This window comes from Salminus brasiliensis, chromosome 7, assembly GCF_030463535.1.
Source record: "Salminus brasiliensis chromosome 7, fSalBra1.hap2, whole genome shotgun sequence".
NCBI lineage: Eukaryota > Metazoa > Chordata > Actinopteri > Characiformes > Bryconidae > Salminus > Salminus brasiliensis.
In genome coordinates this window covers 10437507-10458584 of record NC_132884.1, presented here as the reverse complement: position 1 = coordinate 10458584, position 21078 = coordinate 10437507, and the positions used below count along the sequence as shown (strand labels likewise).

At 40.3% G+C, this 21078-nt stretch overlaps 2 protein-coding genes across 2 annotated transcripts in view; one reads left to right on the top strand and one right to left on the bottom strand.

Moving 5' to 3' along the window:
- The window catches only part of spega (striated muscle enriched protein kinase a), a 46069-nt gene extending 29883 nt beyond the window's left edge, over window positions 1-16186 (top strand). The window contains exons 19-42 of the mRNA XM_072683815.1: window positions 53-225; window positions 447-559; window positions 650-818; window positions 1761-1866; window positions 1981-2181; window positions 2601-2658; window positions 2742-2819; window positions 2902-3074; window positions 3167-3193; window positions 3290-3442; window positions 3571-3613; window positions 3735-3803; window positions 3930-6192; window positions 6378-6524; window positions 6700-6816; window positions 6909-7076; window positions 8329-8451; window positions 8542-8706; window positions 10371-11064; window positions 11371-11610; window positions 11722-11945; window positions 12092-12167; window positions 12402-12551; window positions 14442-16186. Of these exons, the coding sequence (XP_072539916.1) occupies window positions 53-225; window positions 447-559; window positions 650-818; window positions 1761-1866; window positions 1981-2181; window positions 2601-2658; window positions 2742-2819; window positions 2902-3074; window positions 3167-3193; window positions 3290-3442; window positions 3571-3613; window positions 3735-3803; window positions 3930-6192; window positions 6378-6524; window positions 6700-6816; window positions 6909-7076; window positions 8329-8451; window positions 8542-8706; window positions 10371-11064; window positions 11371-11610; window positions 11722-11945; window positions 12092-12167; window positions 12402-12551; window positions 14442-14685 (5974 nt within the window). The 3' untranslated portion in view covers window positions 14686-16186. The remainder of the gene's footprint in view (window positions 1-52; window positions 226-446; window positions 560-649; window positions 819-1760; window positions 1867-1980; window positions 2182-2600; window positions 2659-2741; window positions 2820-2901; window positions 3075-3166; window positions 3194-3289; window positions 3443-3570; window positions 3614-3734; window positions 3804-3929; window positions 6193-6377; window positions 6525-6699; window positions 6817-6908; window positions 7077-8328; window positions 8452-8541; window positions 8707-10370; window positions 11065-11370; window positions 11611-11721; window positions 11946-12091; window positions 12168-12401; window positions 12552-14441) is intronic.
- Window positions 16187-18856: 2670 nt separating this feature from the next.
- The window catches only part of obsl1a (obscurin like cytoskeletal adaptor 1a), a 38301-nt gene continuing 36079 nt past the window's right edge, over window positions 18857-21078 (bottom strand). The window contains exons 20-21 of the mRNA XM_072682933.1: window positions 20761-21027; window positions 18857-19128 (exon numbers count right to left, since the gene is read on the bottom strand). Of these exons, the coding sequence (XP_072539034.1) occupies window positions 18857-19128; window positions 20761-21027 (539 nt within the window). The remainder of the gene's footprint in view (window positions 19129-20760; window positions 21028-21078) is intronic.

The window sequence follows — 21078 nt, the reverse complement described above, 5'->3', positions numbered from 1 at the left end:
TTTCACTTATGTATTTAATTTGCATATTACTTAGCAAACTGCGGGTTCACAGGAGAGGCATGGCACTTGTGAATAAACCTGGTACATATGAGATGCTAATGCCAGATGATGACCAGCATGCTTTGAAGATATACAGAGTGAAGGGAACTGACATTGGACAGCTGATTTGTATGGCAAACAACCAGTATGGCAGTGACCTTTGCACTGTCCAGCTTGCAATGGCAGGTGACTGTCCTTTCTTTTAAAGTTCATCTCAACTTTTCTTATAATACATATTACAATACTGTTATGTATTATGTAATTATGTATTATGTATTATGTTACATTCCCTAAAACACCCACCACAAAGCCGGTGGGTGTTTTATGGTAAATTACATAACACATAATACATTTTTTCACCAGCCTGCACTGAATTTGTGACAGACAGCACATTTTATACTTTGTAGCACCTCCTGCTTTTGAGACCATCATGGAAGACTTGGATGTTTGTGTTGGTGAAACACCTTGTTTTGCTGTGGTTGTTGATGGCAAACCTGATCCGGACATCTTATGGTATAAGGTGAGCCTCTATCGTACATTTTATTATTATATATATTTTTTTGTTATCTTAGAATGTTATATTAGTAAAACATGTTTGTTTTTTCTCCAGGACAATGTACTGCTTGCAGAGAGCAGTCATTTTACATTTGTGTATGATGATCAAGAATGCTCCCTAGTGATCCTTAATGCACAACTTGAAGATTCAGGAGTGTATACTTGCACCGCTAAGAACCTGGCAGGAGAAGTCTCATGCAAGGCTGAGCTCACTGTCCATCTTGGTAAAACATATACTGGAATAAAATGTTAAATAGTTGCATTTATTTGGATGACATATAGTGTATCAATTTGTATTATGCTCAGCATTTACAGTATTTAACCCATTTAATTGCTAGGATCTGTGAGTTGGCCAAGGATTTCTTTCCTCACTTATATAATGTAGGGGTAACTCATCCAGTCACAAGATGACAGGACAGGACCTTTGTTTATGACTGATTTGCACAGGATGAGAAATCTTTTTATAAATGACACCAGTCCAGTGGACACTTGTGCTATCTATTGCCTTCATACTAAAAACGGTCCAAATACAAAACATTCAACTTCAAATCGTCAGTATAAAATACATACCAAACATTTAATTTAGCCATGACTTAGTTTACTCTAAACACTACCTAGATGTCTTAACTGTCTTAAGTGAATGCACCAGTAGCATTGTCATTACTGTAGGAATTTATAACCAACTGCATCATTGCATGAAATTAAGAACATTTTAATGTCCTGTTGTACACTTGCTTCTTCAGATGTAATTTCTTGTTTGTTTTATTGTAGCTAAAAGCCAGTGGAACCTTTCCTGGTGCAGTCTGTAAAAGTCCATTTACATGGCGAATACCATGGATTACAATTATTGACTGTTTGGCTTTGTTAAGCCTGACTGTGAAATATTCCTTGTGAACTATGTTTTGTAAGCTAGAACTCCAGAACGTGTAGATAGAACCTGTGAGGTGATCCAAAGTTTTATTTTGCTAAATCCTAACATTAGTGACTTTAGAGTAAAGGTAAATAAAAAAAAATTAGTCATTACTTAGAGGCATAAAAAGTGACAAGTTGTTTGTATACACTATATAGTATATAGATCTCAATTACATTCCCAGAATATATACATGAGTACCAGGTGCAGTATTACAGATATTACAATAATTGTGAATTTTTATTCCCCGTTGCAGCAAAACGGCTGGAGGAGGAAGAGGAACAGATGGAGGATGAAGGGACCATTCTTAGACGTATGCGTAGGCTGACAGATTACTATGACATCCACAAGGAAATTGGCAGGTCTGTCAGGACATAGGGACTTTCATGTTTGGTATGGGTTTGAAAAAAAAAACACCACTTGATATACCTTGTATTTGCTTTTAAAGGCTTCTTTTGTAATGTCTGTTTTTGCAGGGGAGCTTTTTCTTATGTAAAACGGGTGACCAAGAAAAAAGAAAAGCTGGAGTATGCTGCAAAGTTCATATCAGCTCGGGCCAAAAGGAAAGCCTCTGCTCTAAGAGAGATGGAGCTCTTGGCTGAGTTAGACCACGAGAGGATTCTCTACTTTCATGATGCATTTGAAAAGAAAAATGTTGTGGTCATCATCACAGAACTGTATCCTTGTTGCTCTGTTAATGTACAGGATCTTTTTTATTTACCATTACCTTCTCTTAAGGGGGAACTCAGTTTTTCACATCTTTGAACAAAGTCCTTAAGAGTGGTTGATGAAGAATTGTTAATTGTGGAGATACTTACTGGTTTCTTTACAGTGCTAGTAATAGAAACCAGGTATGTACAACACAAATGTAAACATTTTGTTTACTGCTCAAAATGACCAGTGTTTTGTATTGTATTTTAATGTATAAAACAGTCAGGCAGCATATTTGGAGCCATTCATGTAAGCTTTTTCCATGTGGTTGCTATTACCATCACCATAATAAACAATTCTGCAGAGAAACATGTTCATCTACAATAGAGCATTTTTTCATTAAAGATCATTCATGTAATTTATTATTCTTTACTGCTTAATAAAGTTGTCATGAGGAGTTTTTGGAAAGACTAATGAAGAAGACCACCATCTTAGAGTCTGAGGTTGGTCCTCTACTTATGTTTTCCATGAACATGAACTCAGATGATCAAAAATGTGAAAACATCTGTTGGTGTTTTTCTTATAGATTCGGTCTTCCATAAGGCAGGTCCTTGAGGGTATCTCCTACCTCCATCAGAATGATATTATCCACTTGGATATAAAGGTATATAAATTCTCAGGGTAACATATGCCTATTATAATAATGGTATGCGAAGACATAAAAAAAAAGCATTTGTGTGTTCCAGCCTGAAAACATCCTTATGGCAGACCGCAAGAATGACCAGATAAGGATTTGTGATTTCGGCAATGCTCTGAAGATTACACCACATGAAACACAGTATTGTAAATATGGAACTCCTGAATTTGTTGCCCCTGAAATTGTTAACCAAACACCCATCTCCAAGGCAACTGATATCTGGTACAAAGTCATGTTTCTCTCCTCTTTCATTATTCTTATTTACACTCTTATCTTTATTTATTTTCCCTAAATTCCATTATTTTCTCACACAGGCCAGTTGGAGTTATAACATACTTGTGGTAAGTGTATTTGATCTGCATTTGGTTTCTTTAACATTTGAAGAGTGTTGAATGAGACACTGTGCACAATGCATTACTAGGATTTGTTTGTTACAGTCTCACTGGAGTTTCGCCTTTTGCTGGTGAAAATGATCGTGACACATTGCTCAACATCAGGAATTCTAATGTGGCATTTGAGGAGAGCATGTTTGCAGACCTGTGCAGAGAAGCAAAAGGATTTGTCATTAAGCTTCTTGTAGTAGACAGACTGTGAGTGCTTAGAATCATAAAATATACAATGAATATTTCATTCTATTAAGAAAAAAACACATTTTTATACTCTATATAATTGAATGACATTTTGTGTTTCATCATACTGCATAATTGTGCTATTTTAGGAGGCCTGATGCCACCGAATGTCTCCGTCACCCATGGTTCAAGGTAAACCAGAATATCCAGTATTAATAATTCATGTTCATTAGTAATATTCATGTATTATAAATTATGATTTTCATATGTTTCATTCTTGACATGAAAATCATCATAATGTTTCTGTTCAAAGACTCTAACAAAGGGTAAGAGCATCAGCACATCGGTGCACAAGCAAGTGCTGGCTAGGCGGAAATGGCAGGTATGTGTTAAATCACTTAAACCATAAGAGTTTGGAAATCCTAGTGAAAATGTGCTAATCGCCCTCCTTCTGTCTATCTATCTATCTATCTATCTATCTATCTATCTATCTATCTATCTATCTCAGCGTTCACTCATCAGTTACAAGTCTAAAATGGTTATGAGGTCCATCCCGGAATTACTTGATGACTCCTCCAGTCACATATCCCTTGCTGTACCCAGGAACCTCAAAGAGAGCTCACCACCTCCCTCGTCCTCCTCTGACTCTGACGAGGACATTGACGAGCTGCCTTTCATACCCATGCCTCTCACAATGATGTTTTCTGGGTCCCGTATGTCTCTGACTGAGATTCATGAGGACGACGATGTTGCTGGAGCATCCAGTGGCACTCACCAGAATCTTCCTGAGAAAGAAGATGCTATGGAGTATAAGCCTGAACATGAAACAGAGTTGGACCACACAGAGATTGTAGAAATAACTGAACCAAGAGAACTATCAATGGAATCAAGTTCAGAGGCAGAACAGGCCTCAGCTAAGCCCAGAAGGCGACTGATGCGAAGGGGTAGTTCAGCTGACAGCGCTCTTCTTCTCCACATAACACCTGAACAATGTGTTACAGGGGAGGCTTCAGAGGAAGACCAGAAGAACATTAAAAAAGCAGTGTCCATGGAACTGCCACATAGGAGCAGTAGTCCCAGTCCAGGTAAACTGGGTCAGGAAGACTATGCACTAAAACTGGAACTCATGAGGCAGAGGCTTCTCAAAGGAGGCTCTGTGGATAAGAAGTTGAGTGGGCTTCGTGGTCCCCTGTTTGAGACTCTAGGTGTTGACGATGAAAGAAGAACTTCGTCTTTAGACCGCAACTTGAGGAGAGCTAAAATGGATAGCTTAAACCGGGCTACCTCTACTGGTGGTAGTCCTGGCGAGAGCCCACCCAAGACAAAAGCATTCCGGAAGAGTGCATCCTTCACTCATGGTGATCCAGAGTCCATGCCCTTTCATAGAAGATCTGGGGCTCCACTTGAGATTCCATCAGCACAGTCTGGGGAGAGCAAACTGCAAGAAGCAAAATCTGTGTCTGCATGTACCGAACAAACCAATTTAGAGCCTACATGTGTGTCTCCTAAGGGGAATCTAGACTTAGAACCTAAACAAATTATGAAGGAGGATGAAAGAAATAGGATGGACCAGAGTGAACCTTTCTTGCAGCCTTTATTGCAGGACAATAAACAGAAATTGGAGAACTCAGATAAGCTTATGTCTCCCCTATATTTACCAAAGAAAGAAAGTAGTGATGTTCCATGTCCTCTCCCACATGACCTAGCATCAATTAATTATAGCATTGTCCAGTCAAATGAGAAGTATGGTTCTGCAGATAAACCTTCACCAGTCCTGAGGGTATCAGAGCCAGAACCATCATCCAGTATTGAACACCCAGCTGTCTTTGCAAAGGTGGCATGTTCTGCACCAACATACCAACCAACTCTCAGATCTGATATCAAAGATCTTGACTCAGAGGAGGTTTTTGAAGCGATGTTTAAAAAGCGAGAATCATCTCTAACACGTGGCTTGAAGCGTCTCACCAGGACAAAAACAGAGGAAACATCCCCTGTGCTTCCACGGAAGTCAGGTGAAGAGGTTTATCGGCCAGGGCCAACAGGTGCGCCACTAGAGTTTGTGTCAAGAGGATTGCAGGAAAAGTCCAAGTCATACCAAGACCTTCGGGAAGTGGAGAAGGATATAGGCCTTGGAATAATTGGCAGGCTGTCTTTGCGCTCAAAAAAGCCACATGGAAGCGACAGAAAAGAGGAAAATCTGAAAGAGGACAATCCAGACTCATCTGCTTCCAGGCGAAGAGTAACCTGGGCTCTGGGGCGTAGTAAATCCCTTGACAAAAAGGCAGCTGATTCTGGGGAAAGCCTAGGAAGGGACTGCAAGAAGGCATCTGAGACACCAGCTCTTACAATGAGATGCAAGTTTGACTCTAAAGTGTCAAGTATTTCTGGCAGAATGCATAGTAACTCACAAGACAGAAAAGAGAATAAGGAAACACAGCCTGAATCAAAGATCCCTAAAGATCCCAAGGAGAAACAAGACACAAAGAAGGTCAATGATTCACCAGTTCTAGCAATGCGCAAGAGATTTGAGTCAATTTCAGGGTCTTTAAGAAACCGAAGTCACTCTGAAGAGAGAAGGGGAGAAAAGGAAACCAAAAAAGATGGAAACCGAACACCTCTTTTCTCACGACTCCGCCTTTCACAGTCAGAAGGTGTTAGTTTAAAGAAGATGGACATTCCTGAAAACCAGTTGGCCTCACAGGCTGCCTGTACAGTGTCCAAAGAGTCTTTAGACTCTACATCTAGCGCCCAGTCTATAAAATCATCTCAAAGTATGTATGACTAGATTAGGTATATAATACTTCCATTTATATAATATGTGTATATTTTGCATCACTCAAATTCATGTTCTTTGATATGTCCAAACAGCCCAGTGGATGTTTTCTGATTTGCTGGTTGTTAGGAATGATTCTTTTGATAATGCATTTATAATATTAGTTTGCTATTTTCCTCATAGCCCCTGAGAGTGAGCGTAGGTCTCGATGGGACAGATGGGGGTTATCTAAAGCCAAAAGAGACAGAACACCTTCTCAGTCAAGCATTTCCTCGACCACTACGGAACATGATAGCCAGACATCCCATCGTTATACCCGGTCTACATCTGGTATGTTACTATTACTCTCATATTCTCTTGTCATAGTATTTGCTATTACCCCTATAACACTCCAAGACGTCTGTTCAAACTGGTGGGGCAATTTGAAATGGTGGGCCCTTTGTGAGGTTAACAACACAGATGCATGCAAATTCTTTTTTTTGTTTGTTTGTTTGTTTGCTAATAGATTTCCCCCCAGTTTTTCATATTAAATTGAAGGACCACATTCTTTTGGAGGGTGATCCAGTCACTCTGTGCTGTCTACCAGCCGGCTGCCCCCAGCCAAAGATTGTCTGGATGAAAGGTAATGTTTACCTCCTTTATCTTCTTTTGCAATTGGTTTTGGTTGGCAGTTTCAGACTACGATTGTTCAAAAATGTCTTATTTTGTCTTTAGACAAGAATCCTTTGGAGATTGATGACAGAATGAATCTGATGTCTAGCCCAGATGGAAGACAACTGCTGATGATTATGAAGACTGGCAAAAAAGATGCTGGACTTTATGAGTGTTTGGCAACTAATAACCTGGCCTCTTCAACTAGTTCCTGTACCTTATCCTTAGCTAGTAAGTTAATGCATCATTTTGCAAAAGTTCATGCACAATATTTCACAATATGTTTATCTGGAAACTGATAATCATATACAGCGGGTGAAGTAAGTATTGAACATGTAACCAATTTTCTAAGTAAATATATATCTAAAGGTGGACACAGGGACACAGGGAAAAAGTGTGCAAAAGCCAAGGAAATTAATTTTCACAGTTAGTGTAAATTAATATCAGCTGGGTCAACTAATGGCCTATGAAAAGGTGTCCTTACCAGGGTGCCACTCAAGAAAAATCCCAAAACCAGTAAGCTCTTTTAAGACCTTCGCAACCTTCTTGCATATTCTGGCTAACCGGCTACGACCAGGTGCTCCCTGCAAGATTTTAGACAGAGGAGTGAAAAGAATGGCCTGTATGCATGCTTACCATGCAAGACTCCATTGCTGAAGAAAAAGCATGTTGACGTTTGCTTTACAACGTTTAGACAAGCCAATGAAATACTGGAAGAAGATAGTTTGCTCAGATGAGACCAAAATTTAATTTGGAGGTGGGAACATCATGGTGTGTCTCTGTTTTTCTGTATATGGCACTGTCATGCCTCATATAATTGAAAGAAGGATGAATGGACAAATGTACAGAGACATTCTTGATAAAAAATATGCTGTCATTTACCAGGATGACGAAGATAAATCAAGGGTGGACATTTTAGACAATGATCCCAAAGACACAGCAAAGAAAACTCTTGATTAGTTTCAGAGAAAGAGGAATCCATCAAACCCTCAGGATTTAAAGAGTGTTTGTGTGGAAAAATGAGCCAAAATCACAACTGAGCAATGCATGCGACTAGTTTCTCTATACAGGAGGTGTCTTGAAGCTGTCATCACCAACAAGGATTTTGTATGAATTATTAAATACATTTCAGTAAGCGTGTTCAATAGTTTTTCCCTGTGTCATTTCTCATAATTACACATTATTTATGGAATAATTTCATGTTCAATAATTTCATATAAGTTCAATAATTTCAATAAGTTCATTTTACTTAGAAAATTGTTGACATGTTCAATACTTATTTCACCCGCTGTACAGCACAGCACAAGTCAAAGGTTAGACACACCTACTTAAATGTCTTGCCTGATAAAGAGAAAATACAAAATAATAATTATGCAGTAATAAAAAGGTTTTAAACTGATCTAAACAGAATTTTATTTAAAGTAATTATCATTAAGCTTTTAAACAATCATATCATATTGTTCTTCCCATACATCCTCTTTAGGTGTTCCAAAACGTCCAGGGACCCCTGAGATTCCACAGACCTACAACAACACAGCCCTGGTGTTGTGGAAACCAGCGGACAACAAAGCCCCCTGCACTTACACACTTGAAAGGAAAACTGATGGTCAGAATATTTTTTATTTAGTTTAATCTTCTAGTTGGACGAAATGTTTTTTTTTCTATATCCATAAAATGTGCCATTAACTTTTTCCAGGTGATTCCAGCTGGTTGATTGTGGCTGCAGGAATCACAGATTGTTACTACAATGTCACAGACCTTCCAGCTGGTGTAAGCTATTGTTTCCGTGTGGCATGTGTGAACAAAGCGGGCCAGGGCCCATACAGCAATGTCTCAGAGAGAGTTGGCGTCAATGTACCAGGTAAAACACAAACAGGTGCATCTTTAAATGTTAATGGCAAACATTTTTGTGGTTATTTTAAAGCGAAAGAACAACTTGACTGTCTTGTTGCGCTGTTAATACAAGGGTAATGTAGCTAACATGCAGTAACAGTGCCATCAGTTTCTTCAGTAGTTCATTAGCTCATTGTCTGTATTTGGTCTATTTTTATATCGCTGTCAGAATCCACATAAGCAAGTCTATTTGAGATTGAGCATGTGTGGTAATACGAGCGTTCAGTTTGCACAGTGCTAACTGGTATAAGTATCCATTAACATTAAATTAATCAAACCAGTGCAAAATAAATGCAGCCATCTTATAGCCATTCGGGGCCTAAATCTGGCCCCCCGTGTAAACGTACAAAAGTATGTCTTATTAATATCTTCCCAAAGTCTAATAAATGTCCGCGGTATATCAGTTTTGCTTTCCTCTCGATTTAGAATCGGTGGTCCTAAAAGTGGTCATACTTATGTCAGCATAACCCTGACCAATTGCAAGACCAACATGGCTCCGCCCTCTCTTAGAGTCTGAGCAACCTGGTGAGCTAAAACTAAATCTAAACTTGTTTTTGTTTGTTTCACCACTGAATTCAGCGGCTGGCAGCCAGGATGTATAGGATAGCATAGCTAGGAAGGTCCACAGCCTGCCGCTCACATGTACCCCACCCTACCCACACAGCACTTATCCGGCCCCCTTGCTAAATGCCATATGAATTGGAAGGGACAGGAGGGACGACAGCGCACGTGGGGCACTCTAACTTGTGTTCATACATGGGCTGTTAAATAAACTTTATTACAGATCTGTGAAATCACAACAAAAAATATAAAGTAAAAAGCTGAAAAATGCAACTCCTCAAGGAGTTGCCATGGTAACAAAAACTAAATGTTGTTTTCCAGTGATAGAGGGCTGTTGTTGCATCACACACCTGCAATATTAAGACCATGCCCAGACCGCTCTCTGTCTCTGTCTCTGAGTTTTGGTGACTTTTGAGGAGGGTTTTTATCACATTCCTGCTTTGTTTTCTATTTAAACTTGCTGAACGCTTCATGAAACACCAATATTTAACACAAGTTAAATATTATACAAAAAAATATCAAAATGTGTTCTCAGGGGCTTTAAGATACCAAATGTTTAACAAACAATGAGATTTTAGACCAAACATTGCTTTTTAATTGCGATACCAGACAGAGCTGCAATCTGTAATGCAGTAGGGGAATGCTACAACATTGTTGTACTTGGTAGCGTTGTGTCATAGCCAGTTTATGAGGAGACTGGCCTCTCATTCTTTCCATTATAGCATAAAATGACAAAAAAAATGCTAGAGGGTGCACTCAAGTAAGTCACTATTGAATACAGCAGAATGGATGAAATCTTAATAATGGTTTTGTAGACAAACTGATTCTGAGTTTCAAAGATATAGTTTATAGTGTTGAAAATAAACAAGTGTAGTTGTCTATTTAAAAAAATAGTCAATTTCAAATGACAGTTTTGCACATAAGCTTCATATGGACCCATTCACTTTGGATTCACAAGGGAGTGCCCTCTAGCATCTCAGCAAACCGGATTCAATTGTTAAGTGGTAATTGTAATCTCTGCATGTTATCTGTTTTCGTATTTAATGGAGTAATGCTTCATCTGTTTGACAGTGGTTTCAGTCCCCCTGCCAGCAGTGAAGACAGTTCCCTCAGCTTGTCCTCCTGTTATGAGCTCCCATATAACAACAACTTCTGAAACTTCGGCACAGCCAGCGGCTTCCCTGTCCTCTGACACTCCTCCACGGACACTTCCCTCTACTGCCCCTTGGAGAGCTACCAGCACAAGCACTGCACCTGCCTCACCATCTTCCACATGTCAGCTTTCCACTCCTCAGTCTGCAGCTTTGTCACTATCAGCAGCTAATATCACTTCCACTATATCCACAGAGCTTATCATGCAGCCTGATGTTGTTATAAACGCTGCTCAGATGGTTGCTGTGACCCAGTTGCCTCCAAAGGTCAAGTCTGTCCCTCCATTGGTACCCCTCAAACCTAGCAGCCCTGTAAATGTGGTTCCCCCCATAACGCAAATCCAGTCCGTAACCCAAAGGCCATACACTGCTCCCCCCTCAGTGGGCCGGCCAATTTCTCCAGTTCCTACATATGTACCAGCCACCACTGCTCGAGTGACTCCTACCCCAGTCTCTCCTCCTGTGGTTCTAGGGAGCAGTCTTATTGGGGAGGGAGTGAGCTCACCCATGACAGAAATGTCCATGGGAAGGGTGATCCCTTCAACCAAAAGTGAGACAGCTTTAAGGCAAGGAGTTCCCCAGAAACCATACACATTTCTGGATGAGAGAGTTAGGTGAGAGGCCAAGCTGCTGTTCTGGTCTGTTCAGGTCACACTTTATTTCGATAGCCCGCTGTAGATGCTTTGGAGATCTTGTTTTAATCATAGCCCTGGTGCTTATTCTAATATTGTTAAGAATAAACATGTATCGATAGTCATCTGTAGATCATCTACATCTGTAGATAATCTTTAGGGGGCTATCCAAATAAAACCAAAAACTTAAAATGTGTTGATTTAAAAACTCAAAAGTAGTGAATAGTAAATTCTTAATTCTTTACTTTAAATGCATGTATATATTAATTATATTGCCTTCTTTCATAGAGGTCGATTTGGTGTGATACGAGACTGCCGGGAAAATTCCACTGGGAGAATGTTCATTGCAAAGATTGTTTGCTATGACCAAGAGACCAAGCAGACAGTGATACAGGAGTATGAGATCTTGAAGTCCCTTCATAATGAGAGAATCATGGCACTTCATGAAGCTTATGTCACACCTCGCTACCTGGTCCTCATTACAGAATGCTGCATGGGGAAGGAGATCCTTAACAGCCTTGTTGACAGGTATTTATGTGCCTGTTTGTGTTTTTGCATTTTTACATGTAATCATGCATCTGCAAAAGTAACAGAGATTATTTAGGCTCTCTGTAAGATTAATGTGTTTTTCCGTTGCAGGTTCCGTTACTCTGAGGACGATGTGGTGGGTTACATAGTTCAAATCCTGCAGGGTTTGGAGTATTTGCACAACCACCGGATTCTTCATCTAGACATCAAGCCAGATAACATCATGGTTACCAACCTCAGCATCATTAAAATCATAGACTTTGGCAGTGCTCAAACCTTCAACCCTCTTTCCCTCAAACACTACAGCAGAGATTTGGGAACTTTGGAATACATGGGTATGTACAGCACATTTAGTACTTAGGTACAGTTGGGCAAATGAAAAAAATGATAAACTCTTAAATGAACTCTGAATATGTTGTGTGTCCGCTTAAGAAGTACAGAATAGAGTCTTATCTGTTACTTCTGTCTCCCATTACTGAAGCTCCAGAGATACTTAAAGGGGATGTTGTGGGGCCTCCAGCAGACATATGGAGTTTAGGAGTTCTCACATACATTATGTAAGTGTACCTTACTCTGCTTTACTTCCACTTGTGTGCACAGTTTATAAATGATACACTTATTTGGCACATTGTTGTTTAATTCTATATTTGATTGATTCTGTATTAATGATAAGTCATATATCGTTATGTGTCTCCCTTTTTTGTAATTCTACATGAGATTCTAGACTAAAATTATCTTCTCATCTGTTGATTTTAATTGACACATTTGACTGTTATTCATTGTGCATGCAGGCTTAGTGGTAGGCTGCCATTCCAAGAGAAAGACCCGAGGCAGACAGAAACCAAAATATACACAGCAAAGTTTGACTCAACTAAGCTGTACCCAAACGTTTCCCAAAGTGCCTTGGCTTTCCTCAAGAAAATGCTAAATGGCTATCAATGGTGAGTTTTAAACGACATACTCTTCAAAAGTTTTCAATCAATTTTAATGACTTGAGAAGGACTTAGCACTATTATACTTTATTATACTTTATTTTATGTATTTCCTATGCCTGTCCTTGTGTGTAATTTGCATGCGTGTGAGCTACCTTCAAAGCAACCTTGGGGGGGAGTGTGTTATTGTCATGACTGGCTAGATCAATGACAGGTGAACACTCGCAGGTACGGTGCGATGCAAGACTTTAATGAACCAAACAGGGGTAAACACAAGAATGCAGCAATAACACAAGGGATAGTGATAAACAAAACAAACATGACAAATGAACATGGGCAAAAACATGAATGCCACCTGAGGCTGGAGGATAGCCAGGGAGCTAGGCGCACCCACAACGCAGGCTCCGGCGGCGAGTCCGCTGGGGTGGCCACATCCCGGGGCCCGGGCTCCACAGGCTGATCTGGAAAACATGAAAAACAAGACATGACTGGGGTGAAAACGTGAACAAGAACGTGAGTAGAAAACAAGAAACCAGACTAGAACCAAAAACTACGTAACTTGTGGACGCTAGGCGTCTGCGGCCCGAGACCACTGCGGCCTACCCGGGGGACGATGATGGTCAGTACCCCAGGTAGGTGCCATCCAAGGGGCCATATTTGGGCAGACGGCACCGCTCGCCTTGGGGCAGTCACGGTTACCTCCGCATGACCAGACCTTGAAACCGGGACAGCTGGCACTGCTTGCCTGATAGGAGGCGCAGATGCCACTGCCGAAACATGAACAGAGGCGGGTGGGGCCGCCGCCGTGACTTGAGAGGGTGCGCTGGCCGCCGCCGTGACTTCGGAGGGCACGCGCGGCGCCGTCTTGGCTTCGGAGGGCGCGCGGGGCACCGGCATGGCTTCGGCATGGCCTTGACTTTGGCAGAGGTGCTGGGAGCTGCCACCGGGGTAGGGACCATGGGCAAGGACGTAGGCGTGAGGTGGCATACGCCCACCTCCATGGGTTCGCTGTCCAGTGGTCCCCTAACTGAAGTGGCTGTGGGCTGGACGACATGGCTAGGGAACATGGCATGGCTAAGGAATGTGGCATGGCTATGAGCTACAGGAGGGGTTAGCCCTTCTCCACCAGCACCTTTTGCGGTCCTACCAGAGTGGACCTCAGTCCCCAACTTCACCAACAGTACCTAGCTTACCTACCTTCCGTTGCAGAACATGGCGACAAGTGCGGCGTGACTCCACCCACTACGCGCAGCTAGGGAGCGAAACTCCAACGCATAATGGGCTACCGACCTGTTGCCCTGCTCCAGCCACAGCAGCAGGTCGTCCGGCGTGAACCCCCCTCGGGGACGCTGAAACACTGCCTTGAAGTGCTTCACGTACTTCGAGAAGGGCTTCACACTAAGCTCCTCCCAGGTGGCGCCGGCCCAATCCAGAGCTTCGCCCGCGAGACGGGTCACGAGAAAGGCGACTTTCGCCTGGTCAGTGCTGGTTTCTTATAACCAACCTAAATAAACCGAGCACTGAACCACAAACCCGTTATTTACATAATTACACAGAATTAGACTTCAGTGTTAGTTACTCTTTCATGTGTAATTTTCCATACCACAATTTCTTATGTGCTATTGAGCATTTGTTGACAGGGTTGTGGGTTTGATACCCGGGCTCAAGGGCCCAAGCTGCTACTGCAAGGCCTTTCACCCTCTTTGCTCCCCGGGTGCCGCAGCAATGTCTGCCTACAGCTCTGGGCTCATGTGCTCACTGCCCACTGTGTGTGTTTCACTGGTGTGTATGTGTGTGTTTACTGCATGGATGGGATAAAAGCGGAAGCCAAATTCCATCTGTGTCCATCACAAATGGTCAATGTGGTTGTTTAATGTTTTTAATGTTTAATTTGCCCAGGTCTCGACCAACCACAAAAGACTGCTTTAGCCATGCTTGGCTGCAGGACTCCTACCTGATGAAGCTGCGTCGGCAGACTCTGACCTTCACCACCGCACAACTGAAGGAGTTTCTTGGGGTGCACGAGCGTCGACGGGCTGAGTCAGCCACAAAACACAAAGTCCTTTTGCGGGCCTACCAGAGTGGACCTCAGTCCCCAACTTCACCAACAGTACCTAGCTTACCTACCACACCTGCTACCTAATGCGGCAGACATAGCTCCAGAAGAGCAGACTGCATGGAGGCGAAGGTTAGACGTAGAGAAGTTGAACGGAGTTCTTGTAGCTAATAGAAAGCAAAGTTTTAAAAAGCATATATGTTCATGAATAGTGCTACTGTATGTAGAAGGACAGTAATAGGGGGTGGAACTGTTGTAGCTTTGAGATCATGGCACAAATGTGATAAAGATAGTATGGTATACAGAGCAATACGAGACTCCATGCGTTTGGCCTTTGGCAGAGGAATGTATTAACTATTCATATTTGTCTCTAATTTTAACATACCCCAACGGAATATCTCATTACACTGGTAAGCACTGCAGAGAGACAGGTTGCATGGGCCTGTGTATGAAGCAGAGTACAGCGATTTAATTTCCTTTAATCAGTGTCATATTTGCTACATTTTTCTTCAGTTGCATCCGACTGCTGATTAAATATGTTAACTATGGAAATGTTTGTAATGTATCAAATAGGTTTCAAGGGGTTAAATACCTATACTCTATATTTACTTAAATTGTGTTTGTGCTTAGAAGGTTGTTATGAGTATATGGTTATAGAGAGTGCTTAAGAAAGTTTTTACTGAATTATTACTGCTCATCCCTCTTGCAGAGTGTTCTTCGCATATTGTACTGTAAGCTAGTGTTTTTGAAGGACCCATATTTCCCTTTTTTGTATTTTATATATATATATATATATATATATATATATATATATATATATATATATATATAATTATTATTATTATTATTATTATATGTGAGCATCTATTTAAAATCTTTGGATTTTATTCATATAATTTATATCATTGCTGCTAATTCACATAACAATTTGGTCTCAAGCTTTTTTGTTATCTTGCCTTTAAAATGTCTCCTAAAAGAGAATTTCATTGTTTGTTTGAAATGTCTTTATAATTCAGTTGCTGAGATGTAAAACAAATTCGTTCAGAGCGGTTTGTTGTAAAATGATTAAATGACTTTTTGTGGATTTATTTACAGTGGTGGTGATTGGCACCATTTTATTTACTATCAAAACAACCAGTGAATCTTTTATATGTAATATCGATAATGGTAGAGTAGTAATAAATCTTTAAAAATAAGTTTTGTTTTTAGCATACCCTGCATACCTCTATTTCCTAAATGTTTTATAAAACTACTTTTTCTATAAAAAAAAGTCTCTCAAAGCTGTGGGAAACAATGTCTCAGACATCAGTCTCATAAACATTTCATAAAACTCTCTGTGATGCATTGAGCACTTCCAGATGCATTAAGCACTACAGATATCAGGTTCAGGTTCCAACCACCACCACTGTGTGTCTCTCACAAATTAAATCAAATATTATATTTGTAGTAATTGTATATTTGTAGTAATGAAACAAGGTAAAAATATACAATGGACAAAATATAAAGCTCAAAGGTAAACAATATGAGAGAAGCTGATATGCAGTGTGTGAGATAAGAGTCGTGTAGAATTTAGAAAAGAGGCATTTTACATCAAGCCACTTTGAATCAATCTGCTTGCATTTTAACAACTGAATTATAAAGAAAGAATTCCCCTTTAATGTAAGTTGCAACTCTTCTGGTTGGCTGACCCTTGACTGATGTCTTGTATTTTGCATCCTTAAAAAAGCAGTCTGGATAAAAAGTTGTGAATCAGTAGGCTAAATAGGATACATCAAATGTAAATGTGCTTGTGACATCACAACCATTACAATTTTGAAAGTTATATAAAGGATATATAGTGGTTGGTGTAGTGTAATTTGAAACAACACTGCCTTCAATGTGACAGGCACCTATAAGATTTCTTCGGCAAGACTTATGAGACTTCAGTCTCATAAACATTTCATTAAAACTCTCTGTGATGCATTAGGCACTTCCAGATGCATGATGATTTACATGTAAGTTGCTCTGGATAAACATGTCATTCAAATGCTGTAAATGGTGAAGCGAGGTGTTCTGTGATATGGGTTCTTAATGTATGCTAAGTGTGGATGGGAACTAACTCTACTAGAAGGGTAGAAATCCAAAAGGAGGATAGACAGAGGGTTTTATAGTATGTGTGTGTGTATGTGTGTGTGTGTGTGTGTGTTGTAGACGTGACAGTGCTCCTAGATGTCGAAATGGTGACTGTTACTTCGCTGCAGCTGTGTAATGTTGCTTTACTAATTTATGTATTTATTTCTGGACAGCTGCATCCATATATATTATTCTTGGTTAGGCATGCATTCACAGAGTCCTCTTTTGAACAAGACAATAGCAAACATGGATTTAAATCAGTCATATTTCACTTCTAATTTCTGCTGGGGTCTGTTTTTGTAAAAAAAAAAAAAAAAAAAAAAAAAGGAATGAGCGCTGTTGTGCTGAATTGTAAATATGTTTTTGTTTGTATTTGAAATAGCATTTTGCTGCTTTTTTGCAATGTGTCATTTGAATTACAGAAGTGTTGATTAAAGAGGAAATACTTTGGTTGTATTGTTTAATATAAATATTTATTCATCTTTATTTTGTTGGAAACATTGTGGGTAAATCCTTCACCTAACATAAAAACATCAAAAGCTCCACAGTGCAGTTTTAACTGATGTTGGAAGTTGATTTGCTAACAAAAGCTGCTGTCGCTGTTGGAACAAAACCTTTTTTTCTCCATTTATGTCCATTTTCATTTCTTGACATAATTTGAAACTGGCAGCTGCCCTTTTACTTTGTGTCAGAATTACAACAGAATGATTCAGAGTTATTTAAACTCAAAGTTACAGTCTTGGTACATTAAACTTACATTGGGAGGTTTCCTGTTCATTTCCTGTTTTGGAAACTCAAATTTTGTTTCAACAGCAACAATATTTTCATCTCGAACAAAAAGAAGATACCAAATATGTTGTAGTTCTCCACTTTCAAAGGAAATCCTCATTCAGATTAGCAGTTTTCCCTTCCACTTTATATTTTCATAAATATTACAAAACCGTGTGCCATACAAATCCAAGATAAAATGACGTTTTCTGCATTTTATAGGATTCTAAAACACTCTTCAATACAAGACTGTATACACAAATTACACACCAGTACATTGTATGGCATGAAAAGACACAATTTCATGTTATAATTGTGTTTATACTAATGTCATGCATTCTTACATTCAACTTGCTAAGCATTCCTTCACTTTCAGCACACTTTCCTCTTTCCGTTCATCTTCACTTAGTGTAAGCAAATATATGTGAGTATAAAAAAGTCAACTTAAGGTACATTACAATAATGAATGTTGGGATGTAACAAAATACCAGTATTAGGAATACACATAAAGAGCATTGTAGAGAGTATTGTATTCAGGATTCAGGAAACATTTAAAAAAATACACTTTTCGGAGAACACTTTTAGAACACTTGCTAATGTAAAATGTTTCCATTAATTTGTGCTGGTTTGTGCCCTAACAATAATTTGTGCTTATACAATTTTTGAGAAATCAGAATAGTGGTTGATGTAATGGGTAACAACACTATGGTTCTTCCCAGAAGACAAGGATTCGATTCCCAGACTGGGCAAACCCACCTCACTAGCATTTGATATAATATTTGATGACACACAGCCCCTGATTGGCAGCCAAACTGCACCATGATGATGCAAACCCACACAAACTTACACAAACACAGCACACATAAATGAAACTCCACTTTGTCTAAATAAGAAACGCTGTTAAATTGAGAGGAACTTTGTGCAAGGCTCTAGAATATCCACATAAAAATGACAATCAGTACAGTTCACTGTCATGCATAAAAAAATCATACATCGTTTATATGGGTCTCCTGGTGCATTTACATTTAGGCAGCAGTCCTGTTTGGATGCCTGAGCGATCAACAGTGATGAATTTTGAGCCTTCTTTGGGCCTTCTTTTTTAACCTATTTTAAACTCAACATAAAGAACTGAACGGAATCACCAATTATTGCTATTTGCTTATCAAATAAAACTGACTGTAATTTCATTGTATGATGCCTTCGTACCTCCCCCCTCTGATGGTTATGCAGTAACAGAAGGCAAGGTTCAGTGTGGCCACATGTTTTCATAAAGTTGAGGAGGATGAAGCCCACAGAACACTGATCATTTGTATGCAGCTACTTCAGCCTATAAGCTATGATTCATTTGTGACCTAGCAGTGCTCAATCCTCTCTTTCTCTACAGCACTCTGAGCGTAGCACTGCTTTTGGCTTTCCCCATAGTGACCTGCACAGTCCCGTCCATGTCCACGCTGGTCGTTTTAAGGATGAGACTGTAGACTGTCCCTTTGCTCTCCATGCGGATATCTGGGCCTGGCTGAAGGGTTTCGCTGTTCAGGGTCCAGACAGGGGGTTTGATGAGAGGTACAGACACCTCACACTGGAAGCGCACTGCCTCTGGTGCGTTCACTTCCACGTCTTCCAGTTCCTTTGTGAACTTAATAGACTGGGCTGGGTGGACAAATGAAACATTGTAGAATTGTAATTTTAGCTGCAGAAACAGCACACAGAGTACAAATCCCCGTTCTGATACGATAGCTTTTGCAACAGCTGAAAACTAGGTGTACCTGAAAATCGCCGTATGTTAAAATGTAAAATGTGGCATTGTTTTGGTCAAAAAAGAAAAATGCAAAATATTAAAGGTGCCATAGAATGGAAAACTGCATGGACAGTTCCGTACGGTCTCCTCACTGGAATGCAGATCTCTCAAAAATAAACTGGCTATACACTGGGCTAAACTGTTTCATAACAGTCTTGACTTATGAATATTCATGTTCATTTTCATAAACCAGCCTTCTTGCCCTAGTCCAACATGGCCATTTCCCAAGAAAATGGTGCTTTTGTTTGGACGAGCTAAGACGGCAGCTAACCACGTAACGCAAATCAGGGACTGCTGTGCTTTTGTCTGAATGGTTAGCCATTCAGCTAGTCAGGCTAGCCGGACTAAACGCACACATCGACGACAGGATAGCAGCACTACCCAGTAAGACTTGTGGAAAATTATGAAGAAATGTATAAATTATAACCTTTTTATTACAGCATGTATTAAGAGCATGACGTCAAGTGTTGCTTCTCACCAAACTCAAGTGTTAGTGCCTGACTGAATGCCAGTGAGTCATGAGCTAGCACTTTGAAAACACCACCTTACATGGAGTAAAACTGTTGTATGAAACGGCTTTAGTAAAAAACTATTTACACTAGTGAAACAACTGGCTTTTGGAGAGCAGTTTAATAAAAGAGCTCTATCTGAATGATTTGTCGTTAATAGATGTATAAGCACAGTGTGCAAGTTTTACTTGCATAGTTTGTTGTCTAGTCTGCAAATGTCACTTGACACATGTTTCGATTATTGTCAGGTAGCCGCAGTGTTATACCATATGCACTGCTATGATTGAGTGCAATCACACATCACTTCCCTGTCCCTGTCAAAACAACTACATGCCCTTTTGGGTGAAAAAACAAGCCCAATCATACTCCAAATCATGCCGCCAAGTTGCTCAACCAACAATACATTTTCTATACTTCCCAAAGAGTGAAGGACAGCAAAAGGAGAGATCTGTGGCTTCAGGTCATCCGCAGAGAGGATGAAAATGGTAAACTGTGGTACCCAGCCAGTTAATATATGGACACCTGTGGCAAAGGCTAGTTGGGTATGCTAAAAGACAACCAGTTTTAAGTTAGCCTGTAACAAAAAGGTTTAAGTTAACTAGGCCTAGCCAACAGCTAGTTCACCAGCGCTGGATTTTCCCGATTTGTTGAAACACAGGTACAAAACAGCTTCACCTGCCTGTTTCCTGAAATAACATTTATGTCATGATTATCATAATGATAATGAAAGTGGGTGTAAATGTTACATTCATGTCATGATAATAAAACTATGGGGAATTATATGTTTAAACAAATCAATAAATGTAACTGTTGAGTACAACATATTGGGTAGGGTCCACATTAAGTAGTGGCTCTACATTAATGTCAGTTTATCTATTAGTAAGCCAACTTTGACCAGTGGCTCTAAGCAGATACTTGGTTTACTTGCCCCTCTGAGGATAAGTTTTCTCCAGTGTGAGGACAATGATCTCTCACCTTCCACCAGAAGCTTGGCTGTGGACGTGTGTTCGCCCACCTCGATGCTGTAAGTGCCCTCGTCCTCTACTGCCACCTGGTGGATGACCAGCTTGTGGTAGCAGCCCTCGGTGATGATCTCAATGCGCTCTGAAGACTCCAGTTCTTCATCGCCTTTGTACCAGCTGACCTCACAGCGAGGGGTAGACACTGTGCATTCCAGAATCACACGATGTTTCTCCAGCGCTGTGCGGTCCCTTAGTGGACGCACAATGCTCACAGGGAGCTCTGTCCAATAAGGAAGTTATTAAGGGGTTGTGTGCATATGTGTGTTATGCA